Source organism: Myotis yumanensis, unplaced genomic scaffold, assembly GCF_028538775.1.
Source record: "Myotis yumanensis isolate MYYU_CA2020_CCGP unplaced genomic scaffold, mMyoYum1.0.hap1 SCAF_8, whole genome shotgun sequence".
Lineage (NCBI taxonomy): Eukaryota > Metazoa > Chordata > Mammalia > Chiroptera > Vespertilionidae > Myotis > Myotis yumanensis.
This window is the reverse complement of record NW_027223759.1, coordinates 25,935,154-25,959,275: the sequence shown is the minus strand read 5'-3', so window position 1 is coordinate 25,959,275 and position 24,122 is coordinate 25,935,154. Positions and strand designations below refer to the sequence as shown.

The window sequence follows — 24,122 nt, the reverse complement described above, 5'->3', positions numbered from 1 at the left end:
CATGGATGGAGTGTTTGTGTGAACTAATATAAATTCAAAGTAAACATCATTACATAAAAGGGTACGGTCTTTTTTTTTTTTTTTTTTAGCTTTATTCATTTCAAATGGGCCGTAGTTTGCCCACGGCTGCTATGTAGTCTTTTTAGATTGTCTTCTTTCATTCGGTAATATGCACTTAATGTTCCTTCATGTCTTTTCATTGCTTGATAGCTCATTTCTTTTTAGTGCTAAATAATATTCTGTCTGGATGTATCTATTCATCTACTGAAGGATATCTTGTCCAAGTTTTGGCAATTATGAATAAAGTTGCTATAAACATCTGTGTGTGGGGTTTTGTGTGGATATAAGTTGTCAACTCCTTTGGTATTTATACCAAGGAGTATAATTGCTGGATCATTATAGTAAAAATATGCCATTTTGCATTTCCCCCAGCAGTGAATGAGAATGCCTGTTAATGTACATCCTCACCAGCATTTGGTGTTGTTACTGTTTGGGATTTTGGCCATCTTAATTGATATGTAGTGGTATCCCAATATTGTTTTTATTTGCATTTCCTTAATGATCAGTTATCACAAATCTTTTCATATGCTTATTTGTCATCTGTATTTTTTGGTGAAGTGTCAGGTCTTTTGCCAATTTTTTAAATTGGGTCATTTGTTTTCTGTTGTTGAGTTTTATGAATTCTTTGTATATAGTAAGTCTTCACTTAACATCGTCGATAGGTTCTGTGACTTTAAGTGAAATGACATAAAATGAAGCCAATTGTACCAGAGGCTAAGAACACAAGGTTGAACAGTCCTTTATCAGATATGTCTTTTGCAAATATTTTCTCCCAGTCTGTGTTTTGTCTTTTCTATCTCTTTTATCAAAATCTATTGCTATTCAGATGATTCTAATTATTCACCAGGTTTGTGATCTGTTTTGAACTATTATCTGTGCATTGCTTTATCCTTTCAAAGCTAAGTACCATGCGCAGCCAGTTTTCAATGGCTCATTTTATCCTGTCACAGCTGACCCTATACTTTTATCACCTTTCCATGGCTTTGTTACTTGTTCTTGCTTATCTCACCCTTCAAATTCCAACTCTTCAACTGAGTAACCTTCTTAGAGGTCTTCTTAAGTAATACTACCCGTCATACTTGTCAGCAGGCCCTTTTGATCCTAGGATCACCTCTATAGCAGGGTTCCTTCCCATTTGCCTTTTCTGGTGCAGAAATTAATGGTTGTATTGAGTGTGAGACTAACAGTGTTACACACACATACACAGCCCCCACTTTCTCTTTTTCAAAATGTCTGTATTGTTACATTAATACTTTGTAAAATGAGGCTTTTTCCATTTAGTGTATATTTTTCATTTATATGCCATCTTTTTGTTTAAAAAGCCTGTTTTAATTTTCATAAAGGTTGTATTTTCATCTGATTCCTACCACTTTATGATATATATTTGAAAAAATATCCATTCACTTTTGATGTATCAGAGTAGAAAGATATTTTTGGGGGTAGTATTAAAGAAATAATTTTTTGCTTATAGAGTGATTTGAATAATTAAGAGATGATTACAACAAGTATATATAAGACATTTACTTTGTCTTAGGTATGTGTGTATATGCATAGTCATTCAAAAATAAATTTAACAAAATTAGCTCTTAATAGCTTTTTTTGCTAAGTAATATGCACTTATTGATTTGTGAAGATAATTTTTGAAGTGTAATGCAAATAAAGTTTTATTTATGACACATTGTGCTAGTTGATCATATTATTTTGTTGAAAGTCAGGTTTAAGTATAAATATTATATAGATGCTTGTTGATATATTTTATTTTAAAGAGTATTAGTGATTTTGAAAAACATGGTTTATTTTATAACTGTTTAATTGGTCACTTTTTCATTCATCTAAACACATTTTTGTATGAATGAAATATACCAAGCACATTTTTGTGTCCCCAAATCAGGGTGACTTTAATGTAGGTAACACATAACTTGATTTTTATAACAAAGGGGTATACAGAGTTTACTTAAGTCCTTAAGAATAATTAATTGTTAGATATTCTTGGTGTTTGGAATATACCATTTTATTTTTGTTACATTGTGCAATTTCTCTAGTATTTTCATGATTTTAATTTAATTGACACTCAGAATTTAGTGTTTCAGTGAAAGAATATGAAGTGTGGCGAAGAATTTATATATAGCTACATTTTCAACTTGCTGTGTTGATGGTTGTTTTTTTTTTTTAGTCTTAGCTACCTTGGAAATTTGTATCTGACAATTGGTAGAAATAAATGATTTATTTTATCTACTTTGCATAATAGTATTTGTTAAACACAGTGTTTTCAACTAACCGACATGGATATTTATCACTTTTGATATAGTCAGCATATTTATGGAATAATTTCTGGGTGATATATTTTGAAGTCCAAAAGCTTCAAAATGCATCTTGTGTACAAGACAAAATTCAGTTGTGAACAAAAGATTAAATATATAATAAAATTCTAAGTTATGTAGTATAAGCTAATGGTTTTTATACTACATGTTTAGTAGACTAGACATATTGTCCCATCACTAATATCTCTTGAAGACCTCTTTTCCTCTAATATAAGAAAAAATAAATTAGATAGTTTTTTCCTATTTGAGCTTATTCTCCTATGTGTTGGGATTAGTGCGTTATGTGTATTTTCTTTCAATGTTTGGTACTTCCAATCACTTTTTAAACTAGTTATAATACTCAATGATCTTTTTAATTTCTTTTGTTTAGAACTTAGGTTCATAGATATCTATATATTTTAATACATATATTTGTTTCTCAAAAATCACCATGACTTCAGATTCTCCCAACCTGAAAAATTGTTTACTACTGTAGATTGTCTATAGTAAAGGATGTTTGGAGATAAAGCTGTCTATTAGGTTGGAGTATTGACAGTTGAGCTAGACCATGGAGGATTAGTTGGATTTGAATAACTGGAGAGTTTGGTAGTGTAGTACAACAAAAGAGTTATAGAAACCTAGAAGACAAGCACACTTCTTCATGATAAAGCTAGAACCAGAATCTAGATTCTGTTTCCTAGTTAAATAGTCTTTCCATTGGACTGATAGCATAGCAGGAAGTAGTAGTGGTCAGTAACCTCTTATTAGAGAAGGTGGCAGTATGCTTGTGGATTATGTGAAGGAAGTCTTGAAATCTGCGTAGTATTATCAGGATTGCATTAGGAAAACATTTCAGACTCAGGGAACTTATGTGCAAAGGCAGATAGATACACTGAAAGAGCTTACCATGTTGGAAGTGGATCATGGTATTGGTGGGTGGGGATAAAATAAAATATTTTACATATGCCAGGCACTATTGTAGGTGTAGGAGATATACATGGAAAAGACAGAATCCCTGATGCTATGGAGCTTACATTTTGGTGTGAGAAACAAGAAACTAGTAATACAGTACCTAGTGATGAGTTCTGTGAGGAAAAATAAACTGTAGGGTTAAGGAGTAAAGGTAGAGATTGTTGTTTGAAGTAGGGTGGTCAGGGAAAAACTGGAGGTAGGACTTGAGGGAAAAAAAGTGAGGGAGTGAGCTGTGAATCAAGGCAAAAGAAATGGCAGAACACATTTTCTGTATGCAGCTCCATTGTAGCTAGAGTGCTTAATGAGTGCCAGACACTGTTCTAAGTATGTTACAAGTGTTAATTTAATCCTTTCAATAATCCTGCAAAATCGACACTATTTCACATATAAGGAAACTGAAGCATAGAGATTAAGTAATGTATCCAAAGTCATACAGCTAGTCAGGGAGCTGGGATTCTAGCCTAGGTAATTTGACTCAAGAATCAGTGGTCTCACTATTTCTTCAAAAATGGGGGAGGAAAGGTAAAATTGGAGCAATAGCCCCGGGGCCAGTTCTACAGATAGAGCCTTTTAGTTCCATTTAAGTATTTAGGATTTTTCTTTTCTTTCTTTTTTTTTACTGTGATGTTAAAAAATGCCCAAGAGATTGCTTTTTGATTCTGAAGATCAAGGGAAAGGGCTTGGACTATACAAAACACATTTGTTAGTCATCTGTACATAACATATTCTAGTTTAAAATGTTTCTACTGGTCTATAACATTTTTTAATTTAAAATTGAAGAGTCCACTTTATTATTTTATTGAACAGAAATAAGTGCATGTTACATATGAGTGCGTGCACATATGTGTATGTATTAACAAACTGTAATGAACTCTTCTGTTAATAGGTGCGAGAGGATGTACTTAATTCATTGAATAACAACTTTCTTCAAACGCTAAATCAAGCTTGGAATGATCATCAGACAGCTATGGTGATGATTAGAGATATACTAATGTATATGGTAAGTAGAGCTTTTTTTATTGTTTTCCCTTTAAGAAGTTAGGCATTTCAAAACAATGTTTTCTTTGTTACATGTAGTTGAATAGTATATGTCAGTGTGGAAGGTGCTTTAAAAAAAAATAAACAATATTGCCCTAGCAAGGGTCATGTTAGTTTATATAGTGTTTTATATACTTTATGATTAGAATGAAAAACTGGAAGGGAAAGATGTAATTTTTTTCTGAATATCTAGCATTTTTGCTTTAGAATGGGAAATACCAAAAAGCTTTATTAGCGTCTCTTTTGACTAAAGGTGGTTGAATGACAACATGATAAATGAAAGGTGAATATTCTGTTACAAATTTATAATGTCTTCATATCTTTACTGACAGGGGATGTCATTAATAGAAATACTTTTGTGATAATTATACTCTAATAGCTGCCATCTATCTTTCTTAATGGTAAATGCTTTCAGTATTTGTATTCTTCAGATATATATTCTATTTTTCACCTATTACTGTTTTTTGTTTCTATCAGTCAAGAAAAATATCTTTTCAGCAGGACAGTTTGGAAAACATTGATGAGCGAAGGTGTTTAATTGCTTTCAAGGAGATTAAACTAACAGGTTTTTTTTTAACTTTAGTATGATGATAGAATGAAACAAAATTGATTAAGCTGCTTAATTATTCTGTCACTGCAAAATTACCAAGTCTGATAACATCTTGTTGCCTCAGTGTTCACGTTTTGGAAATTGGAAAGAATGATTTTCTTCTAAGCATTTACTCTTTGCTTTTCAAATTTTTATTTTGTTTTCTTTAGTTGTAATACAATGGTGAAAGCTTACCTAGTTTCTTTCACTTGATAGAATAAAGTAATGTTTGGAAATAATTTTCAATGAGAGCAAACAGCTAAAAAGTTTTTTGTTCTGCTAATTAATTCAGTCAGGCCTATTACTCGTGGTTTTGTAGACCTAGTGACAAGGGGGTAGTGATAGGATACTTCATTTTTCAGGGGTTTGATAAAAGGTGTAACACATTGTTTAGTCTTTCTGAGCCTTATTTTCACTTTCTTCAGGATATAGATTCATGTGTTGACATTTGAGGCAATGATTAGCATAAGAAAATATATCATGTCTGGGATATAAATGTGAAATAAGTTTATTGCTGTTCTCTTAAAGTTCTGGATTTGGTGAGTCTTTAAATTCTAACACTGTCTAACACTAACACTAAGAAAACCACTTGTAATTTCATGGCCCATTATTCTGATTCAGAAGTATTTTTAAAATTATACAACACTCAATCTTACATCAGGTTATTTTTAAAATTTGTTTTATTTCAATTCTTTTTTTCTCATGAAATCTCAAACCTTGAATGCTAGCTGTTATGTGAACATTGATTGTCAAATTCATTCCTCAGCTTCCTCATTTATAAAATGAAAATAATATGGTACCAACTTGGTAGGGATAGTCATGAGGCTTAAAGGGGCCATTCATATAAAGCACTAGCAAGGCCCCGGACTATAATGTGCTCAGTAAAAATTAACTAGTATTAATATTTCTCATCCCTTCAACCTTTCAACAAACGCATCTGGTAGTGCTAAAACTATGGATAAACCCAGCCACTTAAATCTTTCTTGGGCTTTTCCTGGAGGAAATCCCACACAGGGTAGGTGAGTGCCACTTTGTACATAGTCACAAACCTCCAGTCAGCCCTCCACACTACCCAGCAGACTCTCTCTAGTCAGCTCATTCCACCACTTTGAAATAGTTCTCTTCAAACCTCCAGCTTTCCTACTGGTCACTTCGCTGTTAACAAGGGCCTTCTACCTCTCAGAGAAAAAAGAAAGCATAAGGTAGAAACTGTCATGCCACTGAATCTACAGTTTCACCTGTATTTTCTCCCCTTTTGTGTTTTTCGTTTTCCTTCCTGTTTTAATGGAGGGTAGTGTCTCTCTGGCAGAGGCCAGTCTTCCACCTGTGTTAAAGCTCACATCTCTTCCTACCTTGTGAAAAACCTGAAGTATCTTCAGGTTCTGCCTTTTTACTCGATCTTACTTATCAGCTTAAATATGTTTGGGCCATTCACTTCCTCAAAATCTTCTGAGTTTTCTTTCGGACCTCTGCATTTCCATTCACAACTAAAATGTCTTATAAGAACTGTTGACACTTGTTCTTTCCCTTTTCTCATCTTTCATTTGCTTTGAATATGTTCCAGTTAAGCTTCTGTCTAAACTATTCAAATTTTCATTCTCTTTATTTTGCATTTTTATCTGAACAATTCTGTTCGGTCTTGCCCTTATCAAGATCACCATATCTGCGTATCTATGAAGGCAAAGATCGCTGCTAGTTCTCATGCTCCTGGATATCTTTCAGCAATATTTGGCACATTTGACCAGTCTTTTCTCCTAACATGTTGGGTTCTTAATTACTGTGACAAAGCACTCACTCCCTTTGTATGCTCCTACCTTTCTGACTTTTCCTTCTCAGCCACTACTCCGTCTCCTCTGCCTCTTAGATAAAGGCATTCTTGAAGCTTCTTCCTAGTTTTCCTTCTCCTGGTACACCTAACTTTATTTGGTGCCTCTGTGCAGATGATTCCCAAATTAGGTCTCCAGCCTCAGTCTCTGAGATTCATATTCATAGTCATTTGTCTAGTTGATGGCTCCCTTCATTGTCTGAGAGGTATTTCAAACTTGGCATTTCCAAGTGAGCTCCTTATCAGTGTCATTTTATTCATTTATGCCAGAGACCTGGGACTTATTATTGTCAGTTTCTTCTCCCTCTCTTTCTTCATCATATATTTCTAGAATCTGCAGTTCTGTTTTTAGATCTCCCCAAGACCAGAGCACCTTCATTTCTCTCCATTGTATAACTAGTCTTACAACATTCATTGTGCTCCTCTCTATTCTCTTTTCAATATTGCTCCTAGGGTTACTATTTTCAAGCATGTGATCATGTTGCTTCCCTGCTGAGATTCTTCTCTCTCATCTTGGAATCATCACACATGTCTTTTGTCTGGAAATGTTTCTAGAATGTTTCCTCTCTATGTGATTTGCTCTTACTTATCCTTTAGAACTTAGCTTCTAAAGGCAATAGAGTTTATAATCTCTGTTTTACTTAAATTAGTTATTTTTAATTCATTTTTTCCTTAAAGAACAATTAAGATGTTAAACTTTTAAGATTGGTTTAGCATTGCTCAATTTTCAGTTTTAATTGTTTAAAAGATTAATGATTGGGGAAATTTTTAAAATATTTTATAGAAAAAGTTTGTTGCAATACAGGTTATTTAATTATTATAATCCATGACTAGTGTTTTTTTTGCCATTAAAACATTGTACAAGCCCTAACCGGTTTGGCTCAGTGGATAGAGTGTCAGCCTGCGGACTGAAAGGTCCCAGGTTCGATTCCGGTCAAGGGCATGTACCTAGGTTGCGGGCACATCCCCAGTAGGGGGTGTGCAGGAGGCAGCTGATCGATGTTTCTCTCTCATCAATGTTTCTAACTCTCTATCCCTCTCCCTTCCTCTCTGTAAAAAATCAATAAAATATATTTTTAAAAAGCATTGAACAATATTAGGTTTAGAAACTTGACCCAACTGAAATTATCAATGTTATTCTGTAGATAACTGAGTTATTAGAATTAATGTAAAAGGAAAGAGGAAAATATTTTCTGTCATACATAGGATGACAGAAAATTAATAATGAGTTTTCTGCCTAAAACTATGGTGAATTTCCAAAGGTCTTTTTATGTTTTTACTCAAATTTGTCTATATTTCCAGTCATTTTTACAAACTGCAAAGATATGCTAGTATTGCTGATTAGTCTTAAAGATAAAAGGCTATACATTCAAAATCATGGGGGCAGGGGGTGGGGGGGAGTTAACCCGGGAAAGGAGGATCAGTGCTTCTTTGAGGTATTTGGAAAGTCATTAAGGATGGGTAAAGAGGTGAGGTAGAAAGTAGCAACAACTTTGTGGAGAGGACCTGAGAAAGTCTCTACTGATGCTTTTCCTAGTAAATAGAAAGGGGACCATTAGTTTAGAACAGTGATTTCCAATCGGTGTGCTGCTAGAAGTTTTAAAACATGCAATACCTGACTATTACTCAGGGGCAGAGATCTCTTAGATTATCAGATAACAAAATGACAACAGCCAACACAACAATAGCCATCAGGTGTGAATGAATCAAAATTATATCTATTTTTTTTGTCAGATTGGCAAAATATATAATTGATATTTGGGTGTCCTGCAAAATCTTAGTAATTAGTTTACATATGCCATGAGATGAAAAGGGTTGAAAATTGCTGGTTTAGGGTGACAGGCATGTAAGGTGTTGAGGAATGTGGAAAACTGAATAATGGTCCTGCCCCCATCCCCTTAATATATCCATGACTAATCCCTGGAACCTAAAGATTGTTCCCTTAAAAGGCAAAGGGCACTTTGGCAGGTGTGATTAGGTTAAGGATCTTGAGGTGAGATTATCCTAGGTTGTCCTGCTGGGCCTAAAGGGATCATGGGGTTCTTATCAGAGTGGGTGGCAGGAGGGTCAGAGACAAAGGAGAAGGCAGTGTGCTGACAGAGGCAGAGATGGGATTGATAAGCTTTGGAGTTGGAGGAGGGCCACAGCCAAGGAATGCATGTGGCCACTAGAAGCTGAAAAAGGCAAGAAAGTGGATTCCCCCCTCAGAGCCTAAAAAAGGAACAGGCCCTGAAGACACCTTCACTTGTAGTCCAGTGAAACTGATTTTAGTTTAGAAATGTCTACACTAATAAAAGAGAAAGATGCAAATTGACAGTTCCTTCGTGACACCCACCAGCCAACCGGGCGTGAGTATGCAGATTAACCCAACAAAGCTGGCGGATTAATTTGCATGCACAGGCATGGAGCAACTGGGGTGGGGCAGGACATTTGCGTCGTCGCCATGGTGACGATGCAGGCCTTCCACACCGCCCCAGCCACTCCAGGCCTCTGGGCATCATGGGAAGGCAGAAAGGCGGCTCCGGGCTGGAGCAAAGGCAGAATGGCGGCTCCAGCCAGAGCAAAGGCAGTGCTGGCAGCCAGAGGAAGGAAGGCCCATTCTTGCACGAATCTTCGTGCATCGAGCCTCTAGTCTATGTATAGAAAGGCTAATATACTAAGTGTCTAACCCTCCCACCAGTCACTATGACGCACACTGACCAATAGGGAACAGATGCTCAACACAGAGAAATGGCACCGCAGACCTGGTGCCCACAAAGCAACACTCAGCTTCCCCCAAGTGGGACATAGGCCCCACCACCACCCCAGAGCAACACCCCACCAAATCCCAACCAACACTGCCAAAACCCCCTAGTAAAAAATGTGGCCCCCAGCCCAGCCTGGAAACAGTGGCTGTGGGTGCCAGCTTCCTCTCCCTAGAGACTAGCCTCCTGCAGTTTCTTCAGCCCAGGAACTTGACTTACTTTATAGCCAGGTGCAAACATTTTACACTGTAACCAAATGTCTGTGAAGCATTTTCCCATGCCTCATCTCATTTGATCCTCACAGAAGTCCCGGGGGGGTTGATAGGAGACTCGGTGGAATCCTATTTTCTTTTCATTAGCCGGAAAATGGAGATTTAGAAAGTTTAGAAACTTGACCCAACTGAAAAGAAATAAGAAATGGTGGACCTTGAAAATGACTTCAGGTTTTCTCACTGCGCAGAATATAGTCAAACACTGATTGCAGTTAAATACTTTACCCTTTGTTCACCCTGCGTGATCTACAGTAACAATCTGCTTTGTGTTGATATTTACTGCTGTGTTGCTGACAGTTACGTGAAAGAGAAGTTGGGGTGCTTCACTGGACTGGAAAAAGTTTAGCTACATTAGAAAGCAGATCTAATTAAGCAAGTTTATTCTATATCTATTAAAGGGTAAGTTGACTCACGCATGCGTGATACATATAACTCTCTTGCTGGTGCTAATCGCACTCATGTGTTTTGATCTGTCATTATCAGTTGTGAATTTGCTTGACACTTCTCTTATAGAGAAAGGGCAAATAGCGATATTAAAATATTTCTTCTAATTAATTTCCTTTCAATGTGCACAAATTTGTGCACCGGGCCTCTAGTAAGAGAATATATAAGCTACTTAATTTGTAGTAATTTGTTCAGCAACAGTAGGAAACTAATATAAGGGAAAAGTTTGGAATAACTCCTTTGCTGAGTCAGCTATCTGTAAATAAATGGATCATTAGGTGAGTTGGCACACATTTTGTATAGTGGAGGCAATCAGCAGAGTTTGTACTTTTTCCAAGGGGTTCTTAGCAGTCACAGAGAAGAATGTTCAAAATAAGGAAAGTCACTAATAGAATTTGCCTTATTGGGTATAGGGGAGATTTCTAAGATCATTAGAAGCATTAATGACATGGTTGATCGTGGACTGTTTTAATAAGTAGGCAAGTGAATCATAAGGTTCCGAGAAATAGAAGTATTAGTTATTAGGGATCAGTAGATCCAAAGATCCAGTGAGAGCGAGGAGCAGTGTAACAAAGTAGGGAAAGGTGGGAGGAAAAAGCTCTTCAGTGCCAGAAATGTTTGATGCTTTCTCATGATAGGTTTAGGATTTGCCTATATCAGTATGGGGCGGGGGGGTGAAGGGAGGGACAGGCAGGAAATCCTGGTAAGATGGGAGATGAAAATTAAGCCATCTATCTGTAAGGAGTGTTCCAGATTAAACATTATTATGAATGTTACAGTTACCAAAGGTAATAGATGGCAAGGATTAGAGTTGTGAAAAATAATGTGAGAAACAAATATTATTTGCTGAAGTTAACAAGTATTTTTTGTGTCCTTGGAGGTCAAATGGGATGGGAACATAGAGATAGTGGAATTTGTGAGTCTGTTTTTTTCTAAAGATTTTGGTGCTTTGGGGTCCAAAAAAACATTTATAGATTACACATTTAGAGCAGTTTGAAAGTAGTTATATTCTAGGAGAACACAGATAGGTTGCTTAAGAATCTTCTCAGCACTTACTCTCTTTCAAAATGATATCTTAGAAGGACGTGGATTCAATGGCTTTGGGGCTATTAAGCTTCACACTTGTTCAGAATTTTTACTGACTGCTTTTGCAAGAGGAGTCTGTTCAAGACAGGCTTTCCCCATGTGCTCTAGTTTGTGACTGATGATATAATACCTTGGCATCTTTTTATGGTTAGATCAAAAGCCAAGCACTAACCCTTTATGAAAAATAAAACCAGGGCATCGTCATAAATACTTTAAAGGTTAAGCGTGTTGTACTTGAAAATTGGGAATTTTTCATTGCCTTCCATCTCAGTAGTTTCTGTTTCAAACAAATTAATGGAACCACGAACACCTTAAATATGACCTGTAAGCTGTTTTTCTGTTTGTGCAATGATGGTATAGCAAGCAGTCCATGACATTGAGTTTAGGGAGGCAGATATATATTCAACATGAAGTAGGTCCTATGGTACAGTCAGAAATAGAGCACATATTTGTTAATGTAATAAAGGAAGTGGAATTTTTATACATAAAGCAGATGCCCCCAATACTATATATACAGGAAATTTGGAGTAGTGAGAAAAATACTTAATGAGATATTCAGCTTTAATTCCTACTTTGTCACTAATTTGCTTAAGTCATTTAACCTCTTGAGGTAAGACTCTGTTTCCTCATCTATAAGGAAAATAAATTACATTTACTGGGTAAGAGCTCTGATTCTTATCTTTTGGGGGGTTAGACACCCCTTGAAGAATGTTCAAAATTCATGGGCCCTTTCCTAGAAGACGTGTGTGTGCATGCACACACCACACAGCATATCCTTTTATATATGCATTTTCAAGGGATTAATGGGTTGTTTCCCTGAAGCCTATCTATGGGATATGATGGGAAGATGTGCTGATTAGATCATTTTAAGTTTTAGAGCTCTTTCTGCTCTGAAGTTTTTATACCATTTTAAAACAAAGTGAATAGCTACACATGATGTCTAGCTCATGGTAATGAAGGAAAAACCGAAGTTGTGGGTAGATTAGTATTAATGGTAGTGTCTTCAACAACTCTTAAGGTGTGTTGATAGAGCCTTGGTTGCCTATGAGTTTACCCAGTACTCTTCCATGTAATAGCAGATAGCATTTTCACAGCTCTTAGTTGTGCCAGGCACTATTTTAAGCACCTTGAGTATATTAACTTATATCAATTTATGTTTCTACAATATTTTTATTGTAGTTTGGGAAAGCAATAAAATTTCTATTTATTTGAAAAAGTAAAAATACAAATCAACAAATATCATTTACTACATGACTATATCTCTGTCAGAATGTTTTAAATACCTGAACTTCCAGGTGAGTATCATATTCTCCATTTTGCAAATGAATAAACTGAAGTTAGATTAACCTGCCAAGAGCACACCGTTACTAACATTACTGAAGTAGTGAAGTCTTTTTTTATTCCAAAGCTCATGGTCTTCACCTCATTGCAGAAGAATTATCTATAATAATAAAAGCGTAATATGCTAATTAGACCAGACAGCCAAATGACCTTCCAGACGTCATTCCAGACGTCCTTCCGGATGAAGCCGCTGCGGCAGGGGCTGAGGCAGGGGCGGTTAGGGGCGATCAGGCAGGCAGAGTGTTTAGGGGCAACCAGGCAGGCAGGCGAGTGGTTAGGGGTGATCAGGCAGGCAGGCAGAGGGGTTAGGGGCGATCAGGCAGGCAGGCAGGCAGGCAGGCAGAGTGATTAGGGGCGATCAGGCAGGTAGGCAGAGTTGTTAGGGGTGATCAGGCTGGCAGGAAGGTGAGCAGTTAGAAGCCAACGGTCCCGGATTGGGAGGGGGAAGTCCTGGATTGTAAGAGGGTACAGGCCTGGCTGAGGGATCTCCCTCAGCCCCCTCCTGTGCACGAATTTTGTGCACTGGGCCTCTACTGTATATGTATAATTTTGTATAAGCTAGAGGCCCCATGCACGAAATTCATGCAAGAGTAGGCCTTCCTTTCCCCGGCTGCAGGCACCAGCTTCCCTCTGGCACCCGGGACCCAGGCTTCCCTCGCAGCCTCAGCTTCATCTGGTAGGACGTCTGGCTAATTAGCATATTACACTTTTATTATTATAATTTCTGCTTAAAAGAATTTATAATTTACTGAATTGAGCTAACATTCATTCACCTTTGTATTTATGAGGATAAATTCATTCATTCAGCAAGTATACATCAAGTGTGTATTATGTATCAAGCCCTGTACTAAAAACCTGTGTTTCCTTTTTCCTGGTTCTTCGTCATTGGGAAATTTTTATGATATGGAAAACTGGGCAGATAACCCTAGTTTCCCAAGCCTAATTTAAGAACAGTGACTCCCTCTCTGATTTAAGCCAACAATTTTCAGTCTCATGGCACTCATTAACTAATTACTAAAATTCTAGAGCTCATCAAAAAATATATATATTGCCAATCTGACAAAAAAAATAGATACAATTTTGATTCATTCACACCAGATGGCTATTGTTGTGTTGACTGTTGTCATATTTTTACACTTGATCTTAGCTAAAAGGCCAAGAAGCAATGTTGTCATTTTCTTATATGACAGTCTGAGGGGAAAGAAGTCATTGCCCCTGACTAAAATAGTCAGGCATTGCATATTTTAAAAATGCTTGGGACACTGGTTGAAAATCACTTATGTAAGCTATCAAAGAACATTGGAAATCCTTTGTATTCTATATTTCTTATTTTTAAATTTTGAATCTAATATTAAAATCCTCATTGAGAAATTGACTTTTTAAGATTTAGATTCCTAATTGTCATTAGAAGTTATTTAAAAACATTATCATCATAATACGTAGAAACTCACCAAAAAATCAGATACCCTAGCAGTTCATCTATCCACTTGGTGGTACACTAGCCCTACACTAATTTGAAACTGTTCTTCTAATTTTTGAAAACATTTTTGTTGTTATAGATTATAAAAAGTACATAAATCATTTTTGCCCATTTATTTTTAATGTGAGTTTCCTGGAGGGTTTTGGAAGTTCATTATATATTTTAGATCAGTGATTCTCAACCTTCCTAATGCTGCGACCCATTTAATACAGTTCCTCATGTTGTGGTGACCCCCAATTTCATTGTTACAAATTGAACATAATTAAAGCATAGTGATTAATCACAAAAACAATATGTAATTATATATGTGTTTTCCGATGGTCTCAGGCGGCCCCTGTGAAAGGGTGGTTCGAACCCCAAAGGGGTCACGACCCACAGGTTGAGAACCGCTGTTCTAGATAGATGTTCTTTGTCAGATATATGTATGTGAACTATTGTCTTTCATTCTGGGATTGCATTTCTCTTAATGGTATTTTTGAAGAAAAGTTTTAAATTTCAGTTAATTCCAGTTTTTGTCTGCAATTGTTAGATAGTGTTGCATACATATCAGTTTGGTCAAATTTATTAACTATGTTCAAATCTTTCACACTAGTTTTTATTGTCTGCTTGTTTTATCAGCTATTAAGAAATGTGAATATCTTTAGATTTGTAATATTTATTATAAATTTTGATTTGTTTAGTTCTTTTAGTTTATATATTTGGAGGTTTTGTTACAAAATGAATATAAATATAGGATCATTTTATCTTTCTGTTGAATTTTTATGAAATATTCTATATCTCTAGTAATGATTCTTGCCTTAAAGTCTACTTTGTATTGTATTATTTTATGAGCTTTCTTTGATAAATGCTTGCATGGAGAATTTCTTAACATCTTTTTCTTTCCACCTTTCTGTGTCCTTATATTTCACTTGCAAGCACCACATAGTAATATTATGCCTTTTAAACCCATCTGATAATCTTTGTTTTTAAATTGAAGCATATAGTTCATTTACATTAATGTAATTATTGATATCTTTGGATTTAAATTTGCCATCCCACTATAGGTGCATCAAATATGTTTTATTGCCCCATTCTCCTTTCCCATTAGCTGTTAATTATGTAGTCTTTTAAAATTATTTTAGTGGTTATCTTAGTGATTACAGCACAGATCCTTGACTTATAATTTTCTTTATATTAGTTATGTTTTGTTTTCAACTACTTCCTCATTGTATGAGTCTTAGAATACTTCTGACTTCTTGGGGTGTTTTCAGACATTTGACCTTGGGGTATTTTATTTTGGTGGGAGAACAAACCTGGTACTTTTACCAACACTATATGAAGAATGTGGAGACTATCTTTCTTAAAGGGAAATAAAATTTTCTTTGGGCTAGCAGGTACAGTATGGGCAGATCACTATGAGTTTGTTGAAGCTGGCTTTTAGGCTATGTTAAGATTGGTCTATTTTTAGTTTGCCTCTATTTCCAGGGCATATGTCTGCTCACTGGGAATAGCCCTTCTGGGGTCTCAGGTGAAAGCCAGAGGTGTTTATCAGTTTGCTCTCTACATAACTGTGCCTTGAATTCCAACTTTTGTCTTTTCACCACTGCAAGTAGGCCAACAGTCTCTGTTCAGCTCTTTTGCCTTCCAGTGCTGCTCTTTGGTGTTTTGGTGTCTCATCCATGTGTAGGTAATATGTCAGTGAACACCTTAATGAAAATTATTTGCCGAGTTTCTGGTTCTTACTTGGATTTCTCTCTTCTGCAGCCTTTGAACCCCTCATGAGTTCTAGCTGCTTGATAGCCAGCCCACCTGTGACTTTCTGCTTGTTGTCCTATTTCCAGTCCTCCAGATAAAACAAATGGCCCAAGGGAATGAGTAAAGGTGATGTGGGGCTCCTCTCAGTATACTTGCCTTCTCTCCAGAATCTAGACCCCACAATTCCAGGTTGTCTTTGTTGTTCTTCGGTGCTTTTAAATTGTTAGCTTTTAAAAAATTATTGTATAATAAACAACAAAATTGTTATCTTAACTATTTTTAAGTGTATAGTTCATAGATCTTAAATGTATTCATACTGTCATGCAACTGTCACCTCTACCCACCTCCAGAACTTTGATCATGCAAAACTAATACTCTGTACCCATTAAATAACAACTCCCCATTCACCCTTCATTTCAGTGCCTGGTCACCACCATTGTACTTCCTGTCTCTATAAATCTGACCACTCTAGATGTCATATAAATGGAATTAGAGTACTTGACCTTTTGTTAACAAAGTTCATTTCTGTTATAGCATGTGTTGGAATTCCCTTCCTTTTTAAGGATGAATAATAATTCTGTTGAATGTATATAATACACTTTGTTTATCCATTCATTTATAACTGGACACTTAGGTAGTTTTTACCCTTTGTTTATTTTGAGTAATGCTACTGTGAATACAGGTCTGCAAATATTTATTTAAGACTGCTCAGGAGCTTCAATTTATTCATATCCTTCCCCAGTAGTTGTTATTTTTTGTAGTTTTGGTTTTGTTTTATTTTGTTTTTTGATAACAGCCATCTTGATGTGTGTGAGGTGGTAGCTTTTTATTTTCATCCAGCTTTTATAGTTGTTCTTGGCAGAGGACTTGGTCTTATTAAAGTTTAGAAGTGGAATGTGTGGACTGGCATCTAGAGTAGATGTTACTTCACAGATGGGAAGCTGACACAGATGCTTAAGGTCAAATCTAGTAAACGGCAGAGATAGGATTGACTGGCTCTTTTTTTTTTTTTTAATGTATTTTATTGATTTTTTTTTTTTACAGAGAGGAAGGGAGAGAGATAGAGAGTTAGAAACATCGATGAGAGAAACATCGATCAGCTGCTTCCTCCACACTCCCTACTGGGTATATGCCCGCAACCAAGGTACATGCCCTTGTCCGGAATCGAACCTGGGACCCTTGAGTCTGCCGGCTGATGCTCTATCCATTGAGCCATACCGGTTAGGGCTTAAATCTATGCTCTTAACCACTGAATTAGAACACTTCTGTAATACAGGTCTTCTTTCCTATACTTGTTATAATCTCACTAGGGGCCCAGTCCACGAATTCGTACACCTTCAAAGGAACTGTGGGGCATGAGGCTGCGGTGGGCACTGGGGTGGGTCTCGGCCCATGCTCCGTGCCCCCACCTGACCCCTCCCTCCGTGGCCCCCCATCCCCGCCTGCCGGCAGCCACACTCCTCCCGCTGCAGCTCCCATGCACTCACGGCGCATGGTGCTTTCGCAGGTGCGAGAGGTAGCTGCTGGCCCCAGTTGCCCCTTAGCAGGAGGAGGTGGAGAAACCCTGAGGGGCAATCGAGGCTGGTGCCGAGTGCCGGCAGCAGGTGCGAGTGGTGACTCCAGTGCCAGGAGCATGTACGAGGGCCAGTCAGGACCATGGCGCATGTGAGCAAAGAATTTTCAGTAACCACCAGAGGCTCACCCCAATGACAGCAACCAGCGCCCCACCTTGGTCTGGCGCCCCCTCTCACCTGCTCCACCATCCCGCTGTAGCCAACGCCCGCCATGTTCTGTGTGTGCCCCCTGGTGGTCAGCACACATCATAGCGACCAGTTGTTTTGTTCGGTTTTTCAGTTCCACCGTTTGGTCTATTTGCATATTAGGGAGATATATATATATATATATATATATATATATATATATATATATATATATCCAAGACCTTGAGAGTGATTACTCTTATGGTTCTGTTTCCTGTTGTTTTTGTGTTTTTTTCCTACCATCAGATTATTAAATTGTGGAGTATGGAACAGTGCTTTTATGATTTGGTGCGATTTATACAGCTTTAGAGAGATATGACAAATTTTGATTTGTCAAACATTCTAGGATAGTTCTTAAAATGAATAAAAATTGTTTTTAAATAGGACTTTTTATAACTACACTAGTGGCCCGGTGCACAAAATTCATGCACATTAAAAGGGAATTAGAGGAAATATTTTAATATTGCTATTTGCCCTTTCTCTATAATAGAAGTGTCAGAGATAAAAGAAAATCAGTAAAATGTATATGAAAATCTCCCTCCTGTCAGAGTCTGGGGCATGCTGCAGGGCCCAGAGTTAAGTCCCCACCCACCTGTGCATGCCTCGAAATCGCGCGAGACCCAGACCCGGCCGGCCCCACCCCCATCAAGCCCCGCAGGGTGAGGGGCCACAGCCTTGGGTCCCCCGGCGCTGGGGTGGGGGGAGGGGGGCGCAGCCTCAGGTACCCAGCCCCTGCGTGAGGGAGTGATGACAATTTGCATATTAGCTCTTTATTATATAAGATTTTTTTTAAACTTTCACAGGCCTGAGAGATTTGGGGCCCTTTTACAGTGATGGAAACTTGCAGCTTTAGTTGTAGAGCTGTTTTCCAGCCAGGTTTTTAACACCATATTCTCTGCTTTTTCATTCACTGTAGTAAAATTCAACCTAGAAATGTTGCTATTTCTCTATAATTTACTGTTTCATATCTTACTGATGCCCTTTCAACAATGTAGTGAACCACTAGCATTGGGAAAATATTTGGACAGTTCTTTAAATTTTGAGCTAATTAGACTTATTTCTACTGCAAAATTATATTATAGGTTTTTGTGTGGTTGTTTTTTAAAATTCTTTTTCATATTCATTGTGTTAAGGTTTCTTAAGTCATGTTTAGAAAGGGAACTCTGTTTGAAAACTCTTAAATGTATTACTTGTTGATAGAAGATTGCGTAGTGATTATGCTTGGGAAAGCAGGTTCAAAAATGTCCTAACAGACAGACAGTAGCCACTTGCTACAGAAAATTATTTGCTTATTCTTTTAAATAAATCTGATTTTTCAGGGTTTATCTCTAGTGTATGAACAGGATAAATGTTTAATATTTATAGAGATTTTTCACGCTGCTTACATTTCTCTTTTCCTATCCTCTTTTTAAAAAATAAATGAAAACTTAAGAGTTTGATTAACCTACTCTACAGTTTGCTTGATGAACCACCTTTCAGAGCTATTTGCTACAATTTTAACAGTGCTCTTTGTCTAAATCAGTGGTTCCCAACCTTGGCTGCACATTAGAATCACCTGGGAATCTTTTTAAAATCCTGATTTCTGGGCCTCATCCTCCGGAAATTCTGTTTCTTTGTTACTAATGTTGTGGCCCCATCCCATAACAAAGAAACAGAATTTCTGGAGGATAAGGCCCAGAAATCATTATTTTTAAAAGATTCCCAGGTGATTCTTATGTGCATCCAAGGTTGAGAACCACTGGTCTAAATAAATAGCTACCAGTGACCACAGTGGGACCAGGCAGGGAAATGTAGATGAATGCATACTAATTTGTAACTCCCTTGGTTCATTAGTGGTGTTATTGAAAGTACTGAACTACTTGTATTTGAAGCAAAAATTTTATGAAGAGCTCCCGTAAACTTTATAATTAAGACAATGGACTATTGTACTTATATTTGTAGTACAAACTTTCAGAATTGAATGTGACCCACAGGTTAGTTTTAGAATTTGCTTCCCAAATACCTATTTAATTTAGCAAGAAAACATTGTTCAATGAAACACGAGATATGAGCAATACTGTGAAAGAGCTTATAATTTGTTTCTTTTCGTGTGTATACCATTGCGCACTGCGCCTACTATCCATTTATCCGACTTTGCTTTTCTGTGACAATGACTGTTGATTAAAAATATTTGCTAAACCATTCTTGCAGGTAAAATAAATTAATTGGTAAGAGTTAAGTTACTTTTTGAACTTCATAACAAATTTTCTTGTTTTATTTTTATTTGTATTTAATACCATCCCCTAAGTAATGAAGCTGTTTATAGGGCTGATCAGGAGGTTGGTCACAGGTGGGCTGGCTATCAAGCATTTCTTGACTTTGCACAGATTTATCTTTCGTAAAATTTATATTTTTACATAGCACATCTTGACGCTTCTAAGAATACTATTGCATGCTGACTTTGATCTGTCAGGTGTCTTGATGGATTAGGTATCTTGGTGAAGCATTAGTTAAGGGGAAAAGGCAAATATTTTCCAAGATGGTAGTAGTAGTAATATCTGTGGCCTTGTACGGCCCAGCATCTTGTAGGCTGATGTCCTCTGTCGACTGAGAAAAGAGCCCTAGTTCAGGTAGCTATTTGCCAAAGGAGTTTTACCTGGACATCAGCTGATTTCGGTCCCTTTTCTTGTAGCAGAGGAAGAAAGACTGCAGCTCTCCACCTCAGCTCCTAGAGACCTACTTATCCTAGTTTATGCTTTTAAAGTGGTACTTTTTTAAAAATCTAGCTTTTATAGTTCTTCTTGGCAGGGAAGTTTATCTTATAAAAGCTATTCTATAAAAAAAAGCTATTCTATTAAGAATAAAAGTGTAAATAAGTGAAATAACTTTGTGAGGTTAATGTTGCATTACAGATAAGTACTTCTAAGTTGGTTTATCAAGCAAACTGCAGAGATGAAATCAGATGCAAAAGCAGTCTGACTTTTTCCCAGCTCTGTGAAAACAGGAACAATGGAGTGGTCCTGTCATTGATTACTCTTTCTCATCACCACCACCCCCAGCACTGCCCCACCTGCACTGGTCCACCTAGCTTCTGAAGGTTCTTGCCCATTTCAGGTTAGCAACTCCTGAGAGATAACCATAAATTTAGAAATTTAAAATGTAGCTTATCTCTGTGGTGATGAAACTCGCATATCTTTATTCAGTCTGGTGTTTGACCCAGACATTGGGCTTTCAAACATGTTTTTCAGAATACTTTATATTTAAAATGCCTGCATTTTGACTTAAAAAGACAAATAGAAGCAGCCACCAACTTTTTTTGCTGAGCTCTCTTCAATAGATAAATGACAAATGTTGGATTCATACAGACTACATTTTGGCTAAAAAGCCTGAGATTAAAATATTTTTAGGTTATTATTTAATATTTTTTCTCTTGGGATGATTTTATTTTATCTGTACTTTGAGATTGTATTGTAACAAAGAGAGGTTCCTATTAGAATCTGTTATGAAAATGCTATTGTGTATCCACAGGCTGAATTCCTTCTGATAATGCTAATAATCAATCAACATATTTAACATGTTCATTTAGCAAATATTTTCACATATATCAACTTTATTGTGAATATGTGCATGCATATATGTTTAACATGCACACATAAATGGTGGGTGTGTCATGTATAGCTTTTATTTTGCTTGATGGTAATTAATCATACATACCAGACATCTACACTAATAAAAGAGAAACATGGTAATTAGCGTACGACCGCTACCCTTCCCATTGGCTAATCAGCATATCCTTATGCAAATTAACTGTCAGCCAAGATGGCGGCAGGCAGCCATTCACTGAAGCGAACAGGGAGGCTTGCTTGCTCCAGTGACGGCGGACTCCAACGTTCCCCGGCTGACTTGCCGGCCTCTCAGCTGCAACTCTAAGCAACTATGTACTATGTTGCAAATAAGAAGCTAAACAAAACCCCAGAAACCGGCTTTCAGTCAGCCGGGCTTCCGCCAGCCGGACCACAACATTGTATCGATGTTTTCAGCAGCGAGGCCTCAGAGCTAAAGCTGGCCCAGAATAAAAAAAAAAAAAAAAGGAGCGGTTGGGAGCTTTAGTCACCCGCCAACCTGAAAACGGCCCTCAGCCCCTCAGCCAGACTGGCCAGGCACCCCAGTGGGGACCCCCACCCTGATCAAGGACACCCTTCAGGACAAACCAGCCGGCCCCCACCCGTGCACCAGGCCTCTATTCTATATAGTAAAAGGGTAATATGCCTCCTGGCACTGGGATCAGCGGAGCAGCGAGGCTCCCGGCACCGGCACTGGGATCAGCGTGACGGGGGAGCTCCTCAACCCCCTGATCACCCTGCGACTCTGTGTGTGACAGGGGGCGGGGCCACAACCTCCCTATCTGCCCTGCTCTGTTCGTGACAGGGGAAGGCGCCCCAACCCCCTGATCAGCCCTGCTCTGTGCCTGATAGGGGGGAGCTCCCCAATCCCCTGATTGCCCTGCGGCTCTGTTTGACAGGGTGCGGTGCAGCAACCCCCTGATCAGCCCTGCTCTGTGTGTGACAGGGTGCGGCGCCCCAACCCCCCCCCCCCCCCCACGGGCCCTGCTCTGTGTGTGACAGGGTAGAGCCATAACCTCCCCATTGGCCCTGCCCTGAGTGTGACAGGGTGCAGCGCCCCAACCCCCTGATCCCCCTTGCTCTGTGTGTGACAGGGGGCGGTGCCCCAACCCCCCTATTGGCCCTACTCTGTGAGTGACAGGGGGGAGCTCCTCAACCCCCTGATGGGCCCTGCTCTGTGTGTGACGGTACGGAGCCCCAACCCCCCTGATGGGCCCTGCTCTGTGAGTGACAGGGGGCAGCGCCCCAACCCCCTGATCGGCCCTGCTCTGTGAGTGACAGGGGGCAGCGCCCCAACCCCCTGATTGGCCCTGCTCTGTGAGTGACAGGGGGCAGCGCCCCAACCTCCTGATCGGCCCTGCTCTGTGCGTGACAGGGGGTGGCGCCGCAACCTCCCTATCGACCCTGCCTTGAGTGTGACAGGGGGCGGTGCCCCAACCCCCCAATCGGCCCTACCCTGAGCGTGACTGAGGGTGGCATCGTAACCTCCCGATCCGCCCTGCTCTGTGCATGACGGGGCGGTGCCCCAACTCCCCAATCGGCCCTGCTCTGAGCCTGACCAGGGGCTGCACCTAGGGATTGGGCCTGCCCTCTGCCACCCAGGAGCAGGCCTAAGCCAGCAGGTTGTTATCTCCCGAGGGGTCCCAGACTGCGAGAGGGCACAGGCCGGGCTGGCGGACCCTCCTTTCCCCCTCCCCCGAGTGCACAAATTTTTGTGCACTGGGCCTCTAGTTTAATATAAATGTGTATTTAGTATTACTAATTTAAATAGCCACACTCAATTTTGTGGGGTTTCCCTTCTACATTTTATTATCTCTCTGGTACCCATTAAATTTCAGGGTTAGTATTATATGTCACTTATGTATAATCATTATATACACCTTGATAGTCTCCAGTTAAAAGGTGTAGCTTTTATCCTACATCATCTGTATCTCCCTTATCCACAATCAACTTCCATGGAGTTAAATGTTCTAAGCTTTGCTCAAACACTTTAACCATCATATAGTCGTTAATGGTAGAGCGTGAGATCATATGAAGAATTCCTAACTCCACATCTAGTATTTTCATATTCAGAAATTTATAATAATTGATATTTTCACTTTAGGAAAAATAGGCACTTTTCATATGACTCAATACTTCCACTCCTAGAAATCTATCCAAGAAAAATGAAAGCATATGTCCACAAAAAGGTTGTACCTAAATGTTCATAGCAACATTACTCATAGTAGACAAAAACTGGAAACAGCTCAAAATATCCTTTAGCTGATGTGAATGAATAAACTAAATGTGGTATATTCATACAATGGATACTATTCAGCACTAACAAGGAATGAAATACTGAAACATGTTACAACCTTAGCAACTTTATGCTTAGTGAAAAATCAGACACCAAAGATCACATATTATATGATTTTAATTACATAAAATGTCTAGGAAAGGAAATTTATAGAAAGAGAGAGCAGGGGTACTGGAAGTGGGGATTGACTGCAAATGGCTTGAAAGGTTTTTGGGAGGAGGGGGTGATAGAAATAGTGTAGGACTAGATTGTGGCAGTGGTTACATAGCTATAAAAATTAACTGAATTATTGAGCTGTAGTCTTAAAATGAGTGAATTTTATAGCATATGAAATATACTGCAATAAAACCCAAAAGGGATATTTTTTTTAAAAATCACTCTAGCTATCTTAATTTACTCTGAAGATTGCAGTATATGTGCCTTTTAATCTCACCTAATTTTTTTTACATTTCTCTTAGCCTAAATTAAGATTAATACTTAGTAATATGTTAAACTTACTAATATCATATATATACATATACTGAGTGGCCAGATTATTATGACCACCTGACGTTTGTAGGCAAATTAGCTATAATTTCG

The 24,122-nt window shown here is 38.3% G+C and overlaps 1 protein-coding gene across 3 annotated transcripts in view; it reads left to right on the top strand.

Moving 5' to 3' along the window:
- The window catches only part of CUL3 (cullin 3), a 103,464-nt gene that overhangs the window by 42,756 nt on the left and 36,586 nt on the right, over positions 1–24,122 (top strand). For all 3 annotated transcript variants that reach the window (XM_070422245.1, XM_070422246.1, XM_070422247.1), the window contains one exon: positions 4,219–4,332. In XM_070422245.1, coding sequence (XP_070278346.1) covers positions 4,219–4,332 — 114 coding nt within the window. The remainder of the gene's footprint in view (positions 1–4,218; positions 4,333–24,122) is intronic.